This window comes from Oncorhynchus kisutch, linkage group LG21, assembly GCF_002021735.2.
Source record: "Oncorhynchus kisutch isolate 150728-3 linkage group LG21, Okis_V2, whole genome shotgun sequence".
Lineage (NCBI taxonomy): Eukaryota > Metazoa > Chordata > Actinopteri > Salmoniformes > Salmonidae > Oncorhynchus > Oncorhynchus kisutch.
The window spans coordinates 19259502-19277661 of NC_034194.2; the positions used below are offsets into that span (position 1 = coordinate 19259502).

Consider the following 18160-nt stretch of genomic DNA (forward strand, 5'->3'; position numbering starts at 1 on the left):
TCTAGGAGGAGCACTTTGTGTCAGTTGAAAGATTTACAGTGCCTTCAGAAAGTATTCATACCCCTTGATTTATTCCACATTTTGTTGTTACAGCCTAAACTCAAAATGGATTGATTCTTTCTCAACCATCTACACACCCCATAATGACAAAGTGAAAAATGTGTTTTTAGAAATGTTTGCAAATATGAGAATGAAATATCTAATTTACATAAGTATTCACACCTCTAATTCAATATGTTGTAAAAGCACCTTTGGCAGTGATTACATCTGTGAGTCTTTCTGGGTAAGTCTCTAAGAACTTTCCACACCTGGATTGTGCAACATTGGCCCTTTAAAAAATATATATTTTCAAAATCATTCAAGCTCTAATAAATTGGATGTTGATCATTGCTAGACAACCATATTCAGGTCTTTCCATACATTTTCAAGTAGAGTTAAGTAAAAACTTTAAATGTTGTCTTGGTAAGCGACACCAGTGTACATTTGGCCTTGTGTTTTAGTTTGTTGTTAAAGGGTGAATTAATCTCCCAGTGTCTGATGGAAAGAAGACTGAACCAGGTTTTCCTCTAGAATTTTGCTTGTGCTTAGCTCCATTCCGTTTCTTTTTTATCCTGTAACACTACCCAGTCCTTAACGATGACAAATGTACCCATAACATGATGCAGCCACCACTATGCTTGAAAATATATAGTGGTCCTCAGAAATACCTTGTATTGGATTTGCCCCAAACTTTGTATTCAGGACAAAAAGTGAATTGCTTTGATACATTTTTTGCAGTATTACTTTAGTGCCTTGTTGCAAACAGGATGCATTTTTAGGAATATTTATATTCTTTACAGGCTTCCTTTTCACTCTTTCAATTAGGTTAGTATTGTGGAGTAACTACAATGTTGTTGATCCATCCTCAGGAGAAAACTATCACAATCATTAAACTCATGGTGAAGTCCCTGAGCAGTTTCCTTTCTCTTCGGCACCTGAGTTGGGAAGGACGCCTGTATCTTTGTTGTGACTGGGTGAATTGATGCACCATCCAAAGTGTAATTAATAACATCACCATGCTCCAAGAGTCTTAGTGGTTGAATCTGTGTTTGAAATTCACTGCTCGACTGAGGGTCCTTACAAATAGTTGTGTATGTAGGGTACGGAGATGAGGTTGTCATTCAAAAATCATGTTAAACATGCAATTTATTATGTGACTGAAGTACATTTTTACTCCTGAACGTATATAGACTTGCCATAACAAAGGGGTTGAATACTTTAAATGTTTAATTCATTTACAAAATATTTGAACAACGTAATTCCACTTTGACATTTATGGGGCATTGTCTGTAGGCCATTGACAAATAATCTCAATTTAATCTAGATTAAATTCAGGCTGTAACACAACAAAATGTGGGGGAAAGTCCAGGGTTGTGTGAACTTTCTGAAGGCACTCTAAGATCTGAAAAAGTTGTGAATGTGCATTTCCAAACTACTCTGTATTGATTTGATTTGCCTTTTGAAAAATGTTTGCCGCTTAGAGCCTGTGGTTTTTCAGTTTGGATGTGCCTGCCTGCAGGACATAATTGTGTGATTTGACGCTGTTGTGTTTTTCAGATGAAGATGGAGCTGACTGACAGTGACTCAATCACCCATGAAGTTGTCGGCAATGCACACATCGAAAACTATGCCTTAAAAATGTTCCTCTATGCTGACAACGAGGATAGGTCAGGAAGATTTCACAAGTAAGGCTGTGTCTTCACTCACCATTACTACCTGCGTAGCTTGTGTTGAGTCAGCCTGCTGTACTGTAGCTGCAGGTCGCTCCCTGCCTCTTGAATTTCAGCATGGACTGGTTCCAATGTCGTTATTTTTTTTTTTTCATCTTCTTCTGGTTCCAATACGTAAGCCCTCATGATTACCATTTCCTTTCACTAAACCATGACACAAAATAATCACACTGTTGCTTTTGCACATGGAGTCCAGTCCAGAGTCTAAAATTAGCAACAAAGCCATGTCTGTGTGAATATATTGCCACAGGGGCCAGATGATTCCCATTGGCCATTCAGGTGTAGCGTTACAGGCCTGGCTGGCATTATGAGTGTGTTGTGGGCACTGACAACAGCAGCAGGGCTGGACAGTAGAGCAGAGTCTTCCATGAACTGTGGGTGCCAGGCCAGCCAGGGTCTCCATTTATGCAGTCCGGGTCTGGACTGGAGCAGCTCCACTGCCTGTGAGAGATAACAGCCCTGTTTTACACAGCAGCACTCCCATTACTACCAGTAGCTCGCAGACCACGTATGAGTAGCTCGCCAAACAATTCTGAAAGTACATGCAATGATCATGTGTTTCACTGCAAGCTGTCGTAAACGAATCTCAGAAGTATCCGCAAGCTACCATTCTAATCAATGCAACATTGACATTATTCCACCCCTAGTTAGCCACTATTGGCTTTCAAGCCAGACCTAACACAAAACGTGCCAATTAATTTCCAGCAATATTGCCTGTCTGTTTGTGTGGTGCACGCATTTGTCTGACTCCATGTGTCTCACTCCATGTGTAACCAGTTGATGTGATCACCGTCTTGTGGGTTGACAGAAATACTTTCCTCAATACCTTCTCAATTAAATGTTAACTACAAAGTAGGCTTACCTGGCAGAAGTATATCATTTGTATGTATTATTTGTTATTTACAAACTTTGCCATGAAATGAGTATCAGTACAGAGCCATCACTAGACCAGCACATTAGACACACATTCTTCTCTCGCTAGATGCGCAAAAAAGGCCAGATGAGCAATTAAAGGGGAATTACACAAAGAAATCAAAATGTGTTAGTTTTCTTCCAGAGCTAAAAAAAAGAATTGTTTTCAGATGTCATTTAAGCGTTGACATGGACTCATAACATCCTATTTTGTTTTTTTATCTATGAACAATTTACATTTTAAGAGCGAATTAAAAAAAATGTATCTAAAACCAGCAAAACTTTAACTGAGAACATAATTTGGGAAAATATAAAAGAGAAATGTGGGGGACAAACACAGATCTTACCAGGTATATTGACAGGAAAAAACCTAGGGAAGCGTTGCAGTGGAGAGGGGAAGAAAATAATGTGCCAATTTATAAGTAGCTCTCATGCTAGAAAAGGTTGGAGAACCCTGGCGTACAGGATGTTGTCTCCTATGTGGTGACTCCAGGCCCCAGATACAGTGCCAGCCACAGTCCTGAACACTGGAGAGCAGATCTAATTAAAGACAATCCGTTTTGCATATGTCTGTCTCCCCCATTCATCTTGTGCAAGGTAGCAATTTCGATTTTAAAAACGACAGGTTTTCACTAATCCACTCATTTGTTTCTAAGCAACAAGCAATGTTTTTATTAAACTCACTCATCACTTGAGTTGCAAGAAAAAGTGACGGTTCTGATGATTCATGTCCTGTTCTCAACAAGTTAACTTTTGATGATACAAAAGTAGCTTCCCTAAATGCATAATTTAAATATTGTTTTTCTTCTGTTGATTGGCATTAAGTGTGTACATAACTTTGTCTAGTCTTAAATGGTGGTAATTGCAGGAATAACAGCATGGTCCCATATTTTAGGGAATCCATCGAGTATAAAAGGGAAATAATTTAACAAGCATTGGACCTTTTGTCCTATTATGTTTCTGTCCAGTTATGGGCTTTGAATTTCAAAGGTTTAAAATCTTGTCAGTACCGGTGTTAATCTCGTCCACCAGCTGGCTCTTTCTCTGTCGAACCGTCTGGTTTCACAACGCCTCAGAATGGAACTTGAATGAAAGCCTATGGCAGGACTGGATGAAACAACTTCTGGTTTTAATTGTCTGATCTAGCAGTCAATTACCATCTAGCATAACACTTAGAACCTCCCCCCTACTGTGTAGCCGTGGCCAAAAGTTTTGAGAATGACACCAATATAAATTTCCACAAAGTTTGCTGCTTCAGTGTCTTTAGATATTTTTGTCAGATGTTACTATGGAATACTGAAGTATAATTACAAGCATTTCATACGTGTCAAAGGCTTTTATTGACAATTACATGACGTTGATGCAAACCGTCAATATTTGCAGTGTTGACCCTTCTTTTTCAAGACTTCTGCAATCTGCCCTGGCATGCTGTCAATTAACTTCTGGGCCACATCCTGACTGATGGCAGCCCATTCTTGCATAATCAATGCTTGGAGTCTGTCAGAATTTGTGGGTTTTTGTTTGTCCACACGCCTCTTGAGGATTGACCACAAGTTCTCAATGGGATTAAGGTCTGGGGAGTTTCCTGGCCATGGACCCAAAATATTGATGTTTTAGGTCTTTTTATTTTACCTTTTATTTAACTAGGCAAGTCCGTTAAGAACAAATTCTTATTTTCAATGACGGCCTAGGAACAGTGGGTTAACTGCCTTTTCAGGGGCAGAACGACCTTGTCAGCTCAGGGATTTGAACTTGCAACTTTCTGGTTACTAGTCCAACGCTCTAACCACTAGGCTACCCTGCCGCCCTTTTGCGTTATGGCAAGGTGCTCCATCATGCAGGATAAGGCATTGTTTGTCAGCAAACTGTTCCTGGATGGTTGGGAGAAGTTGCCGTCGGAGGATGTGTTGGTACCATTCTTTATTCATGGCTGTGTTCTTAGGCAAAATTGTGAGTGAGCCCACTCCCTTGGCTGAGAAGCAACCCCGCACATGAATGGTCTCAGGATGCTTTACTGTTGGCATGATGCAGGACTGATGGTAGCGCTCACCTTGTCTTCTCCGGACAAGCTTTTCTCCGGATGCCCCAAACAATCGGAAAGGGGATTCATCAGAGAAAATGACTTTATCCCAGTCCTCAGCAGTCCAATCCCTGTACCTTTTGCAGAATATCAGTCTGTCCCTGATGTTTTTCCTGGACAGAAATGGCTTCTTTGATGCCCTTCTTGACACCAGGCCATCTTCCAAAAGTCTTCACCGCACTGTGCGTGCAGATGCACTCACACCTGCTTGCTGCCATTCCTGAGCAAGCTCTGTACTGGGGGTGCCCCGATCCCGCAGCTGAATCAGCTTTAGGAGACGGTCCTGGCGCTTGCTGGACTTTCTTGGGCACCCTGAAGCCTTCTTCACAACAATTGAACCGCTCTCCTTGAAGTTCTTGATGATCCAATAAATGGTTGATTTAGGTGCAATCTTACTGGCAGCAATATCCTTGCCTGTGAAGCCCTTTTTGTGCAAAGCAATGATGATGGCATGTGTTTCCTTGCAGGTAACCATGATTGACAGAGGAAGAACAATGATTTCAAGCACCACCCTCCTTTTAAAGCTTCCAGTCTGTTATTTGAACTCAATGAGCATGACAGAGTGATCTTCAGCCTTGTCCTTGTCAACACTCACACCTGTGTAAACGAGAGAATCACTGACATGATTGCAGCTGGTCCTTTTGTGGCAGGACTGAAATGCAGTGGAAATGTTTTTTGGGGATTCAATTCATTTTCATGGCAAAGAGGGACTTTGCAATTAAGTGCAATTCATCTGATCACTCTTCATAACATTCTGGAGTATATGAAAATTGCCATCACACAAACTGAGGCAGCAGACTGTGAAAATTAATATTTGTGTCATTCTCAACTTTTGGCCACGACTGTACATTGTGGACTTCAAAGCGGGCAGCGCAAGTGATTTAAACAAATAAGTGCGTTTGGAAAATGTCCAAGTACGCATCTTATAAATATTTTTCACATTTAAACTTTATATGTCCAAACTCTGAATCAATTTATAAATAATATGGTCAATGTAATACATTCATTTTTCATAGTCACATTTAATGCAACTGTAACTCTGTGTTACTAGGCTCTATATACAGTACGGTGTTAATTGAGCCTGGGGATGAGGTTACCAGTGTTGACATTTCTTTCAGAATTAAGCTCAGGTCAGTTGTAAAAAAAAAAAAAGAAATGTGTGTTTTCAAATCCTTCTGTTCCAGTGAATTATTATTTTTATCATATTGTAAAGAAATACAGTGTATGAAAGTGGGGTGAGATAAAATATCTCATAGCTGAAGGGTGGAAGTCCATCACTGAGTTCTTGTGAGGATCTCTGTCCAAATCGTTTGACATAATGCATGTAAATAGCCCGAGGCAGGCCCAGTTCCTGTCCAATGTGCTGAACAGCCAGATAAAAGTCATGAAAGCACACACTTGTGTTGAGAATATAGGCTGTAAATGAACCTCCATGGTGTTTCAGCCCTTTCTGTTTTCACATTTACCTCCCCTTCCCCACGACCCACCCTCTGCGTCATGACACCAAATGCCAACGACGTACATCAGATGTGTACAGCTGAGAAGTGGGCAGAGTTGAACAATCTGCAATAGGCGCCTGGGTCTCCATTTGTCAACATAGGCTAGTAGTCTTACTGAATTTCAGTCTCTTGATGTGCAAAACTGAGAGACATACCCCAAGCGACTTATAGCTGTAATCACAGCAAAAGGTGGCGCTGCAAAGTATTAACTTAAGGGGGCTGAATAATTTTGCACGCCCAATTTTTCAGTTTTTGATTTGTTAAAAAAGTTTGAAATATCCAATAAATGTCGTTCCACTTCATGATTGTGTCCCACTTGTTGTTGATTCTTCACAAAAAAATACAGTTTTATATCTTTATGTTTGAAGCCTGAAATGTGGCAAAAGGTCGCAAAGTTCAAGGGGGCCGAATACTTTCGCAAGGCACTGTATGTATGGTATGTATGTATATTTAGTCAGCCACCAATTGTACAAGTTCTCCCACTTAAAGATGGGAGAGGCCTGTAATTTTCATCATAGGTACACTTCAACTATGACAGACTATGATTTTCTGGATTTAAAAAAAAATATTTGTAGGATTTTTCATGAATTTATTTGCAAATTATGGTGGAAAATAAGTATTTGGTCAATAACAAAGGTTTATCTCAATACTTTGTTATATACCCTTTGTTGGCAATGACCGAGGTCAAATGTTTTCAATAAGTCTTCACAAGGTTTTCACACACTGTTGCTGGTATTTTGGCCCATTCCTCCATGCAGATCTCCTCTAGAGCAGTGATGTTTTGGGGCTGTTGCTGGGCAACACGGACTTTCAACTCCCTCCAAAGATTTTCTATGGGGTTGAGATCTGGAGACTGTCTAGGCCACTCCAGGACCTTGAAATGCTTCTTACGAAGCCTCTCCTTCGTTGCCCGGGCGGTGTGTTTGGGATCATTGTCATGCTGAAAGACCCAGCCACGTTTCATCTTCAATACCCTTGCTGATGGAAGGAAGTTTTCACTCAGAATCTCACGATACATGGCCCCATTCATTCTTTCCTTTACACAGATCAGTCGTCCTGGTCCCTTTGCAGAAAAACAGCCCCAAAGCAAGATGTTTCCACCCCCATGCTTCACAGTAGGTATGGTGTTCTTTGGATGCAACTCAGCATTCTTTGTCCTCCAAGCATGACGAGTTGAGTTTTTACCAAAAAGTTATATTTTGGTTTAATCTGACCATATGACATTCTCCCAATCTTCTTCTGGATCATCCAAATGCTCTCTAGCAAACTTCAGACGGGCCTGGACATGTACTGGCTTAAGCAGGGGGACACGTCTGGCACTGCAGGATTTGAGACCCTGGCGGCGTAGTGTGTTACTGATGGTAGGCTTTGTTACTTTGGTCCCAGCTCTCTGCAGGTCATTCACTAGGTCCCCCCGTGTGGTTCTGGGATTTTTGCTCACCGTTCTTGTGATCTTTTTGACCCCACGGGGTGAGATCTTGCGTGGAGCTCCAGATCGAGGGAGATTATCAGTGGTCTTGTATGTCTTCCATTTCCTAATAATTGCTCCCACAGTTGATTTCTTCAAACCAAGCTGCTTACCTATTGCAGATTCAGTCTTCCCAGCCTGGTGCAGGTCTACAATTTTCTTTCTGGTGTCCTTTGACAGCTCTTTGGTCTTGGCCATAATGGAGTTTGGAGTGTGACTGTTTGAGGTTGTGGACAGGTGTCTTTTTATACTGATAACAAGTTCAAACAGGTGCCATTAATACAGGTAACGAGTAGAGGACAGAGGAGCCTCTTAAAAAAGTTACAGGTCTGTGAGAGCCAGAATTCTTGCTTGTTTGTAGGTGACCAAATACTTATTTTCCACCATAATTTGCAAATAAATTCATTAAAAATCCTACAATGTGATTTTCCAGAATTTTTTTTTTTCCTTTTTTTTTTCTTTTTTCCCCCTCATTTTGTCTGTCATAGTTGAAGTGTACCTATGATGAAAATTACAGGCCTCATCTTTTTTAGTGGGAGAACTTTCACAATTGGTGGCTGACTAAATACTTTTTTGCCCCACTGTATATATCACACACAGTGCCAGTCCAGGGTTTTTCTTTCTGTTTTTACTATTTTCTACATTGTAGAATAATAGTGAAGACATCAAGACTATGAAATAACACATATGGAATAATGTAGTAACCAAAAAAGTGTTAAACAAATCTAAATATTTTATTTTTGAGATTCTTCAAAGTAGCCACCCTTTGCCTTAATGACAGCTTTGCACACTCTTGGTGTTCTCTCAACCAGCTTCATGAAGTACACCTGGAATGCCTTTCCAATGGTCTTTACGGTACATTGGTTAGACGGAAGGCACCTAATTGACTCTATGACTATGAGAAACAAGATTCTCTGATGAAACCAAAATTGAACTATTTGGCCTGAATACCAAGTGTCACTTCTGGAGGAAACCTGTCATCTCTACGGTGAAGCATGGTGGTGGCAGCATCATGTTGTGGGGAAGTTTTTCAGCAGTAGGGACTGGGAGACTAGCCATGATCGAGGGAAAGATGAATGGAACAGAGAGATACTTGATGAAAATGTACTCCAGAGCACTCCGGACTTGACTGGGGTAAAGGTTCACCTTCCAACAAGACAACGACCCAAAGCACACAACGCAGGAGTGGCTTCAGGATAAGTCTTTGAATGTCCTTGAGTGGCCCAGCCAGAGCCCGGACTTGAACCTGATCGAACATCTCTGGAGAGACCTGAAAATAGCTGTGCAGCAATGCTCCCCATCCAACCTGAAAGAGCTTGAGAGGATCTGCAGATAAGAATGAGAGAAACTCCCCAAATACAGGTGTGCCAAGCTTGTAGCGTCATACCCAATAAGACTCAAGGCTGTTGTCGCTGCCAAAGGTGCTTCAACAAAGTACTGAGTAAAGGGTCTGAATACTTATGTAAATGTGATTTCCAGGTTTTTTTTTGGGGGGGGGGGGGGGGGTGCAATTTTATTCATTTTAGAATAAGGCTATAATGTAACAGTGGAAAAAGTCAAGGGGTCTGAATACTTTCCAAATGCACTGTATATAGAGATGTATGGGTATATGGATGGATAGATTGTCATTTCTGTCTGTAGTGAAACTGTTGCCATCAGTTCTGTGTAGAGCCACATTTTGGAAAATCTTTGAAAATACAAGTCAGTATTACGAGAATTAGGCTATATTAATATTCCACTCCGACACAAAAAGTCTTGATTTACAAGAAACTGGACCTATATAAACAAGCCATAAACATTACGTTATGTCATGTGTGGAGGTGCAGAGTTTAATGTTTATGGGAACTAACCCTGAAATAAGAAACTTCCTTCAGATTTTCAATACATTGGTCTACTTTCCGCTCTGCACGGCTCCAATACAAGGCTTCCATTGACATGACACACCTCTGGACTAGAAGCCCCCAGAAAGCAAGCCCCCTATGTTTCTGCATTTTTTACATCCCTGTGTTTATGCTTTCTGGAACCAGCTGTGGGATTTTATGACGTTTACCCTCCCTGGTTCCGCTTGTGTGATCTACACTGAATGCCCACAAGTGGTGTCCTCTCTGAACTCTGGCTCCAGCCCCACAGTCCTCTCTCTTAGTGTCATGACTAATGTTGTATCAGGGCAAATAGTTTGCTATTTGAATCCCAAGACAGTTTAGTCATTCTGGACCTGTTTGGACCCAATTATCATGCAACCACATACAGTGCCTTGCGAAAGTATTCGGCCCCCTTGAACTTTGCGACCTTTTGCCACATTTCAGGCTTCAAACATAAAGATATAAAACTGTATTTTTTTGTGAAGAATCAACAACAAGTGGGACACAATCATGAAGTGGAACGACATTTATTGGATATTTCAAACTTTTTTAACAAATCCAAAACTGAAAAATTGGGCGTGCAAAATTATTCAGCCCCCTTAAGTTAATACTTTGTAGCGCCACCTTTTGCTGCGATTACAGCTGTAAGTCGCTCGGGGTATGTCTCTATCAGTTTTGCACATCGAGAGACTGACATTTTTTCCCATTCCTCCTTGCAAAACAGCTCGAGCTCAGTGAGGTTGGATGGAGAGCATTTGTGAACAGCAGTTTTCAGTTCTTTCCACAGATTCTCGATTGGGTTCAGGTCTGGACTTTGACTTGGCCATTCTAACACCTGGATATGTTTATTTTTGAACCATTCCATTGTAGATTTTGCTTTATGTTTTGGATCATTGTCTTGTTGGAAGACAAATCTCCGTCCCAGTCTCAGGTCTTTTGCAGACTCCATCAGGTTTTCTTCCAGAATGGTCCTGTATTTGGCTCCATCCATCTTCCCATCAATTTTAACCATCTTCCCTGTCCCTGCTGAAGAAAAGCAGGCCCAAACCATGATGCTGCCACCACCATGTTTGACAGTGGGGATGGTGTGTTCAGGGTGATGATCTGTGTTGCTTTTACGCCAAACATAACGTTTTGCATTGTTGCCAAAAAGTTCAATTTTGGTTTCGTCTGACCAGAGCACCTTCTTCCACATGTTTGGTGTGTCTCCCAGGTGGCTTGTGGCAAACTTTAAACAACACTTTTTATGGATATCTTTAAGAAATGGCTTTCTTCTTGCCACTCTTCCATAAAGTCCAGATTTGTGCAATATATGACTGATTGTTGTCCTATGGACAGAGTCTCCCACCTCAGCTGTAGATCTCTGCAGTTCATCCAGAGTGATCATGGGCCTCTTGGCTGCATCTCTGATCAGTCTTCTCCTTGTATGAGCTGAAAGTTTAGAGGGACGGCCAGGTCTTGCCAGATTTGCAGTGGTCTGATACTCCTTCCATTTCAATATTATCGCTTGCACAGTGCTCCTTGGGATGTTTAAAGCTTGGGAAATCTTTTTGTATCCAAATCCGGCTTTAAACTTCTTCACAACAGTATCTCGGACCTGCCTGGTGTGTTCCTTGTTCTTCATGATGCTCTCTGCGCTTTTAACGGACCTCTGAGGCTATCACAGTGCAGGTGCATTTATACGGAGACTTGATTACACACAGGTGGATTGTAATTTATCATCATTAGTCATTTAGGTCAACATTGGATCATTCAGAGATCCTCACTGAACTTCTGGAGAGTTTGCTGCACTGAAAGTGAAGGGGCTGAATAATTTTGCACGCCCAATTTTTCAGTTTTTGATTTGTTAAAAAAGTTTGAAATATCCAATAAATGTCGTTCCACTTCATGATTGTGTCCCACTTGTTGTTGATTCTTCACAAAAAAATACAGTTTTATAACTTTATGTTTGAAGCCTGAAATGTGGCAAAAGGTCGCAAAGTTCAAGGGGGCCGAATACTTTCGCAAGGCACTGTAAGAGACAAACTCAGCAAAAAAAGAAACGTCCTCTCACTGTCAACTGCGTTCTATTTTCAGCAAACTTAACATGTGTAAATATTTATATGAACATAACGAGATTCAACAACTGAGAAATAAACTGAGCACGTTCCACAGACATGTGACTAACAGAAATGGAATAATGTGTCCCTGAACAAAGGGGGGGGGGGGGGGTATAAGTAACAGTCAGTATCTGGTGTGGCCACCAGCTGCATTAAGCTGCATTAAGTACTGCAGTGCATCTCCTCCTCATGGACTGCACCAGTTCTTGCTGTGAGATGTTACCCCGCTCTTCCACCAAGCCACCTGCAAGTTCCTGGACATTTCTGGGTGGAATGGCCCTAGCCCTCACCCTCCGATCCAACAGGTCCCAAACTTGCTCAATGGGATTGAGATCTGGGCTCTTCGCTGGCCATGGTAGAACACTGACATTCCTGTCTTGCAGGAAATCAGACACAGAACGAGCAGTATGGCTGGTGGCATTGTCATGCTGGAGGGTCATGTCAGGATGAGCCTGCAGGAAGGGTACCACATGAGGGAGAAGGATATCTTCCCTGTAACACACAGCATTGACAACAAGCTCAGTCCGATGATGCTGTGAGACACCGCCCCAGACCATGACGGACCCTCCACCTCCAAATCGATCCCGCTCCAGAGTACAGGCCTCGGTGTAACGCTCATTCCTTCGACGATAAACGCGAATCCGACCATCACCCCTTGTTACGAATCCCTTTGGCCCGACAGTCTAGGGGGATGGTAACGAGAGCCGTAACATAACTCATGCAAAGTATAATAGTGACAAAGTAACAGTAAGAATGAAAAAAACACAGACAACTAAATTACCGTCAAACACACAGGGTTTATTTGCAAACACCCTTTACAATGACGATCTGTGAAGTTATTTAGATTTTTACGAATTATCTTTGAAAGACAGGATCCTAAAAAAGGGACGTTTCTTTTTTTTTGCTGAGTTTATTTGAGAATGATTGAATTATCCATGTTCTGTGAAGCAGCATTTCTTGTTGTAGACATTTGTCACAATTGGCTGGCAGGTTTTCAACACTTGAGTTTAATGGTCTCAGTAGGCCTTAATTAAGAATCCAACAGTGTGATGCATTTGAACATTTAAAAATGATATATCTGTCTATCTTTGCAGGAATATGATTAAGTCCTTCTACACATCTAGCCTTTTGTTAGATGTCCTGTCAGTTTTCGGCGAGTTATCGGAGGAGGTAAGTCATCAATATGGAATACACATATCCTGCCCTATAGACTATATTGTAAATACATCTACCTTTTTTATTTCAGCACATTAATACATTTACACTGTGAATGAGTCTGAAGTATTATGAACTGGCTATCCACATTTTCATCCTTCCATCAGTCCACAGCTGCTCTCAAAACCATAAAAAAATCCAAGACATGGAAAGAATAAGAGGGAGAAAATAGTGAAGATTGTAACGTATAGACTCTCCAGCCCAGGACAGTAGACAACTAGACAGACTATATCTCCACAGCAGAGGCCTTTTTTAAAGCATCTCCATGGGTCTCCGTGGCTGCAGATGTACTGTGGCAGATGACAGACAATGTTTCATTGAATGGCTGCTCTCTCCCCCCTAAGGGCCAGGCATTTTCCCTCTGTAGAAAGCTCATTGGACAGGCTGCTTTAACACGGAGCTTTCTCTCTGTAACACTAACCCAGACAATGGCGCCTCAGAGTCCCCCGCTCGCTGATGACTGGAGATACGTTTTTATACAAAGCATGTCACAATGCATTGTGGGAGATTGGATTTCTTACAAAAAAAGGGACATTTCAGCACCATAGAGAGGAGGGACAAAACTTTTAGTGGATGGTGATCTAGAGAGCTTCCTCAGATTGTATGTGAGCCTGTTAAATCATAGCGATCATCAGTCCTAAACCTTACCTCAGGTCTAGTATATTGTTATCTCCAGGGGTAGATTAGAATTATGATGGTGTTAGTTGCTTTAGAAATTAGTTTTAGTTTTCATTGTACCGTGAAATTACGTCTGCGACCCTGTGCATGTGACTGATTTGTCATTAAACGAATTGTGGTAAATCAGAAACTACCTGGATTTTACTTGTTGACTAAAGTGAATCTGTAGTTTAGTGAAGTTTTTCACTAGCTCCTCCAAAGAATTTCCAGTTAATTAATCCACAGATAAGATTACCAAGGAGGGAACTTTTTAAATGAGGTCCATAGAACTTCTAATTAATTTCGTGACCTGGGTGTTAGAAACCACAGCAATTTCTTCACCTTGTCCCCATCCCTCCACCGAGCCAAAGGAAAATCATAACAGTCGTGTCATAAGCCCTTTCCTCCACTCTCCATTGTTTTATCTAATTGCTTTTAATTCACTTCTCTAATCTTGATTATTTATGTGTTATTCACCACCACCTCCCTCTCTCCTTACCCTTTTTCAGAACATCCAGCACAGGAAGTATGCGAGATGGAAGGCCACTTACATCCACAACTGTCTGAAGAGTGGTGAAACCCCACAGGCTGGCCCTGCTGGCTATGAAGAGGAAACATATGGTAAGGACTGATATTCTATCAGCACAGCCACCCAAACAAACTATGACCCGTTAAGAAAATACCTCTTCTCCTGGCCTTTCCTTCAGGAGCCTTTTAGACCCGCTTTCCTCCGTCTGGGTGACGTGCTGCTCCAGTCACTAAAGGTTGGCCCTCATTGTGTGCCTTATCAAGTCTGAGAGTGCAGCCTCGGAGGCTCGCAGTGGCTTTGTGTGTGTGTGTGTGTGGGAGAGAGCTGATATTTGTTTAATGATTTTATTTTTCAACCCCTTATCCTTAGAGGGTCAGGAAGGGCCCAGGGTAGGTCATTTTACCCCGTGGCTGTGTTGTCAGAAGTATATGTTACTAAACCTTTGGATTGAAGGGTTGCGGCTGACATCCACTGGTTAAGAAGAGTCTTAAAATGAGTGTGTATTATTGTGGTACACACGTCAGTCTTATGTTGGTTTGTGTGTAACACCCTTTAGAGACCAAGACTCCCAGAGTAACTACATCTCGAACTTAGAACTGAGTGGTCGGCCAGGCGGTACGGATGTTGCCTGTGGTGGACAGGGCCTTGGGGACCCTCCTAACCACCGGTTCGAGTGTGATATGAAGCAGAGCATGGCGCGGTTAGATCACTGTGCTCCTCTCTGAACATCTGCTGGGCGTGATACAGTACGTTTGACCTGAGCACCACATGTCAGCGATGAAGTCATCGCTGGAGCCCTCCACTCTACTGCGACCCAACCCGCACCCAGACTGAAACTATGGGGGCAGGGTCTCTAAATGAACATGCGGCTGGTCTGTCCCCTATTTCATCTCTTTTGTTTTAGTCACACAATTGAATAGAAGTTACAGTATGACTGTCTGAAGGCTAGTTTTAGACGTAGCCTACTTTCTGGTGTAGTTAAGCTCTTTGTGTGGGGAGAGTAACGTCCCTCCCCTCCCTCCTGCCTGTTTTGAATGTGGGCCTCCCTCTGTAAGTGGTGACATCATGTATGGTTATTCCCACTGATGTGTAACATTGCCAAGAAAAAGCTGATATCATACTCTCTCCTCTCCCTCGTATTGAGTCTAACTCAGTCCACACACATCAGGATCTTATCACTGCATCTCACTGTTTCCACATGTCTGTCAAACAACTCAGGAAGAGGGTGGCCCGTTGCTCATTATTACATGAAAACAGAGTGTAAATGGAAAATAAAATAGGATGTGTTACAATGATGAGCAGAGACTGTACTTTGGGTGTTCATTTGGGGATTTTGGGCTTTTTACTCTTGATTGGTTTTACTGTATTTTCAGATTTTTCTATTAGCTTATTTTAGATTCATAGCCATTTTGACATTTTATTGGTTTTACTGTCTTATATTTGACCTGTTTAGTAGGTTATTGAAACCTACGTGTGGGAATAAATCTTGCTTTGTTTAGGGCCCACAGTGACTGCATTGTTTCAGATACATATTTGCTTGACTTTCCACTTCCCAAGGAGGAAGAGATGATTAGCAAGGGGAACGGAATGGAGGAAAACACTGTTGAAATGACAGAGAGCCAATAGGAAGCAACTTTGTTGATTAGCATATTTTCCCCAAGCCTCAACCGTGGTGCTGAACCCTGTCCCGATTGAAGAGTGAGCCAGAGGCAGAACAAACAAGTGCAAGCTGCTTGCCATGTTGCCCACAAGTCCAGTCCAGTCAGTGAAGGCACGCTTGTTTTGTAGCCATGCCACCAAACGATGGAAATTAGTACAGACGTATTTGAATCCTTAACATTTTGCAAAAAATAAGGACACATCTCAAATAAGCAGTGGGTTGAGGGCAAAGCATGGAAAGTAGAGTTTTTAACTCCAATTCAGCTTCACAAGCTACAAATACGGTCAACGTTTTCTCACAGGGCATCAGTAATGTGCTGAAGTGTCTTTTTCAGTCTATCATTGGGATTAGGGACTCTTTCAGAACATTCAGTACCTCTGCAGTCGCCAATCAATTTCATTATCCATCATCTGCCATGTTTGAGAGTTGACCAAGTAGAAGACGGTCACCAGCTCAACTCTAAGAAGCAGCACGAAAATTGCCTTGCGGCTACTTTGTTTGAATCTTATTATTGGTTTAGAATCTATATCATTTCAGAGTGTCATTACGAGAAGGAACGTTTCTATGCAGTGTATCACTGGGCTGTGACTGCAGGACTGAATTTAATGCATATCCTTTCAATCTTTGGGATTGTCTGTCCTATGCGCAAGGCAGCATTCCGAGCCTCGAGACTTGCGTTCGATTTAAAATCTTTACATCTGTTTACGATCCCTTCTTCACAGTCTCTGTCACTCATTATCCCTGTGCACTCTTTCACCCTGCTGGCCATTTATTGGGTCCAACTGAACCAAGCCCTTGTGCTAGAGTCGCTGTCAACACCCATTTAAAACGCCCATCACTCCCAACTGTTATTGGCACAAATCAAGATTAAGTGGGCCATTGGCGAAACGCTCAACTACAGCTCCTGTCTCTGCTCCTTTCACTGATTCAGACATAATGTGTGACTTTATCTTTACTGTCTGTCTCTCACGTGGCTCTAATCGTGGGAGTTTCATCTGATCCAAAGAGAGGAGCGAGGTAGGGGGGGGGTTTATCTCGGAGCAATCAAGATCCCCCTCTGTAAGTAAGTAGGATACAATGCTGCTCAGTGTGAGGCTGAGGCTGTGCAGAGCTGGGCTGTGAGTGATCAGAGCAGAGAGAGTGTCTGCAGGGAAAATACCCGGGTTCCTGTTACACAGCTCCATAGTTCTCCATATCTCAGAGAGATGTTCTGGGACCAGGCCTCCCCATCCTCATGTGGCCTACCCCCTCCAATTAGCCCCTCAATCCTCTGGGGCTTCCCGTAGACTAACGGCCTTTCGCACCACGACAAATGCCGACGTTGTCACGGTTTATTTGTGTTAGCCTCCTCCAGCCATATAATTTCACCTTGAGTCTGGGGAGGGAAACGGGACAATATGCTAGAGAAACAAAAATATTGGCAGAGGAAATGGTTTTAAGACTGACACAGAAACATCTATGAAAATGTGTAATTTTATGGAGGTTAGGGATCTATGTCCAAAGTGGTGTCAAATATAGCACATGTAGGCACATACAATGTATGATTTTTAATCTCCGAAAATATGTTTGGGGTTAATATTCTCTTTCAATTAAATCTGGTCACTCTAAAATATGTTTTGAGTGTAGTATTACTTTTAATGAGTCTAAAAAAACAGGCGCCATACCCCTGAAATGGAATTTCCTACTTTTTTTCTCTCTGCATGACAGGATTTAAGCTTGTTCTTCTGGGATTTGGCTCACTGTGCTTTAGAAACATATGGTGCATATCGCAGCTCAAAGACTGAGTAGATAACCTTTTCCTGTTAAGCCCATTGAAGTTCAGTACACACAAAACACTTGACACTTTTTATTTTTTTGTCTGAATAGTCTTTTAAAGTCCAATATGTTTAGTCTTTTATATGTTGTCGTTACTCAAGTACTTCTCTTTCAATCTTACGTTTCATCTTTGCATGAGAAAACTTAGGCTTAATGCCTGGTATGTTTCTCCACAATAATAACTTAGTGTTCACATCGTTCCGTTTGAGCAGTATGCCGGCACTCGGCACATTGCCCCAAAGTGGCCATCTCTAATTCACCTCAGCCAATCCATGCCAAGAAGCTGTCCTTGTGTGTTGGAAGCTGATATCCACTTCCTGTAAGGTTTCCTGTAACGTTCCTTAGCATCACTGGTTGCATGAAGGGAAAAAAGGGCCTCCTTGGTGACTCATTCCTCCTATTTGCACAAGACGGCGTGAGGAGAGGATGGCTGGTCTGGGACCTGGTGGTGCACGTAGTTTCATCTTGAAGCATACCCACGCCACGGTCTCCACAGTGACAAATGAACCAATCATGGTCTTCGAATTAGATTGAAGCATATTGCGAATTGAAGCTTCAGAAGTAAAATCCAAATGATTGAAGAAAAAAAAATGTG

The 18160-nt window shown here is 42.0% G+C and overlaps 1 protein-coding gene across 3 annotated transcripts in view; it reads left to right on the top strand.

Moving 5' to 3' along the window:
* The window catches only part of LOC109866329 (vacuolar protein sorting-associated protein VTA1 homolog), a 47854-nt gene that overhangs the window by 22198 nt on the left and 7496 nt on the right, over nucleotides 1-18160 (top strand). For all 3 annotated transcript variants that reach the window (XM_031800588.1, XM_031800586.1, XM_031800587.1), the window contains 3 exons: nucleotides 1597-1724; nucleotides 12784-12859; nucleotides 14071-14182. In XM_031800588.1, the coding sequence (XP_031656448.1) occupies nucleotides 1597-1724; nucleotides 12784-12859; nucleotides 14071-14182 (316 nt within the window). The remainder of the gene's footprint in view (nucleotides 1-1596; nucleotides 1725-12783; nucleotides 12860-14070; nucleotides 14183-18160) is intronic.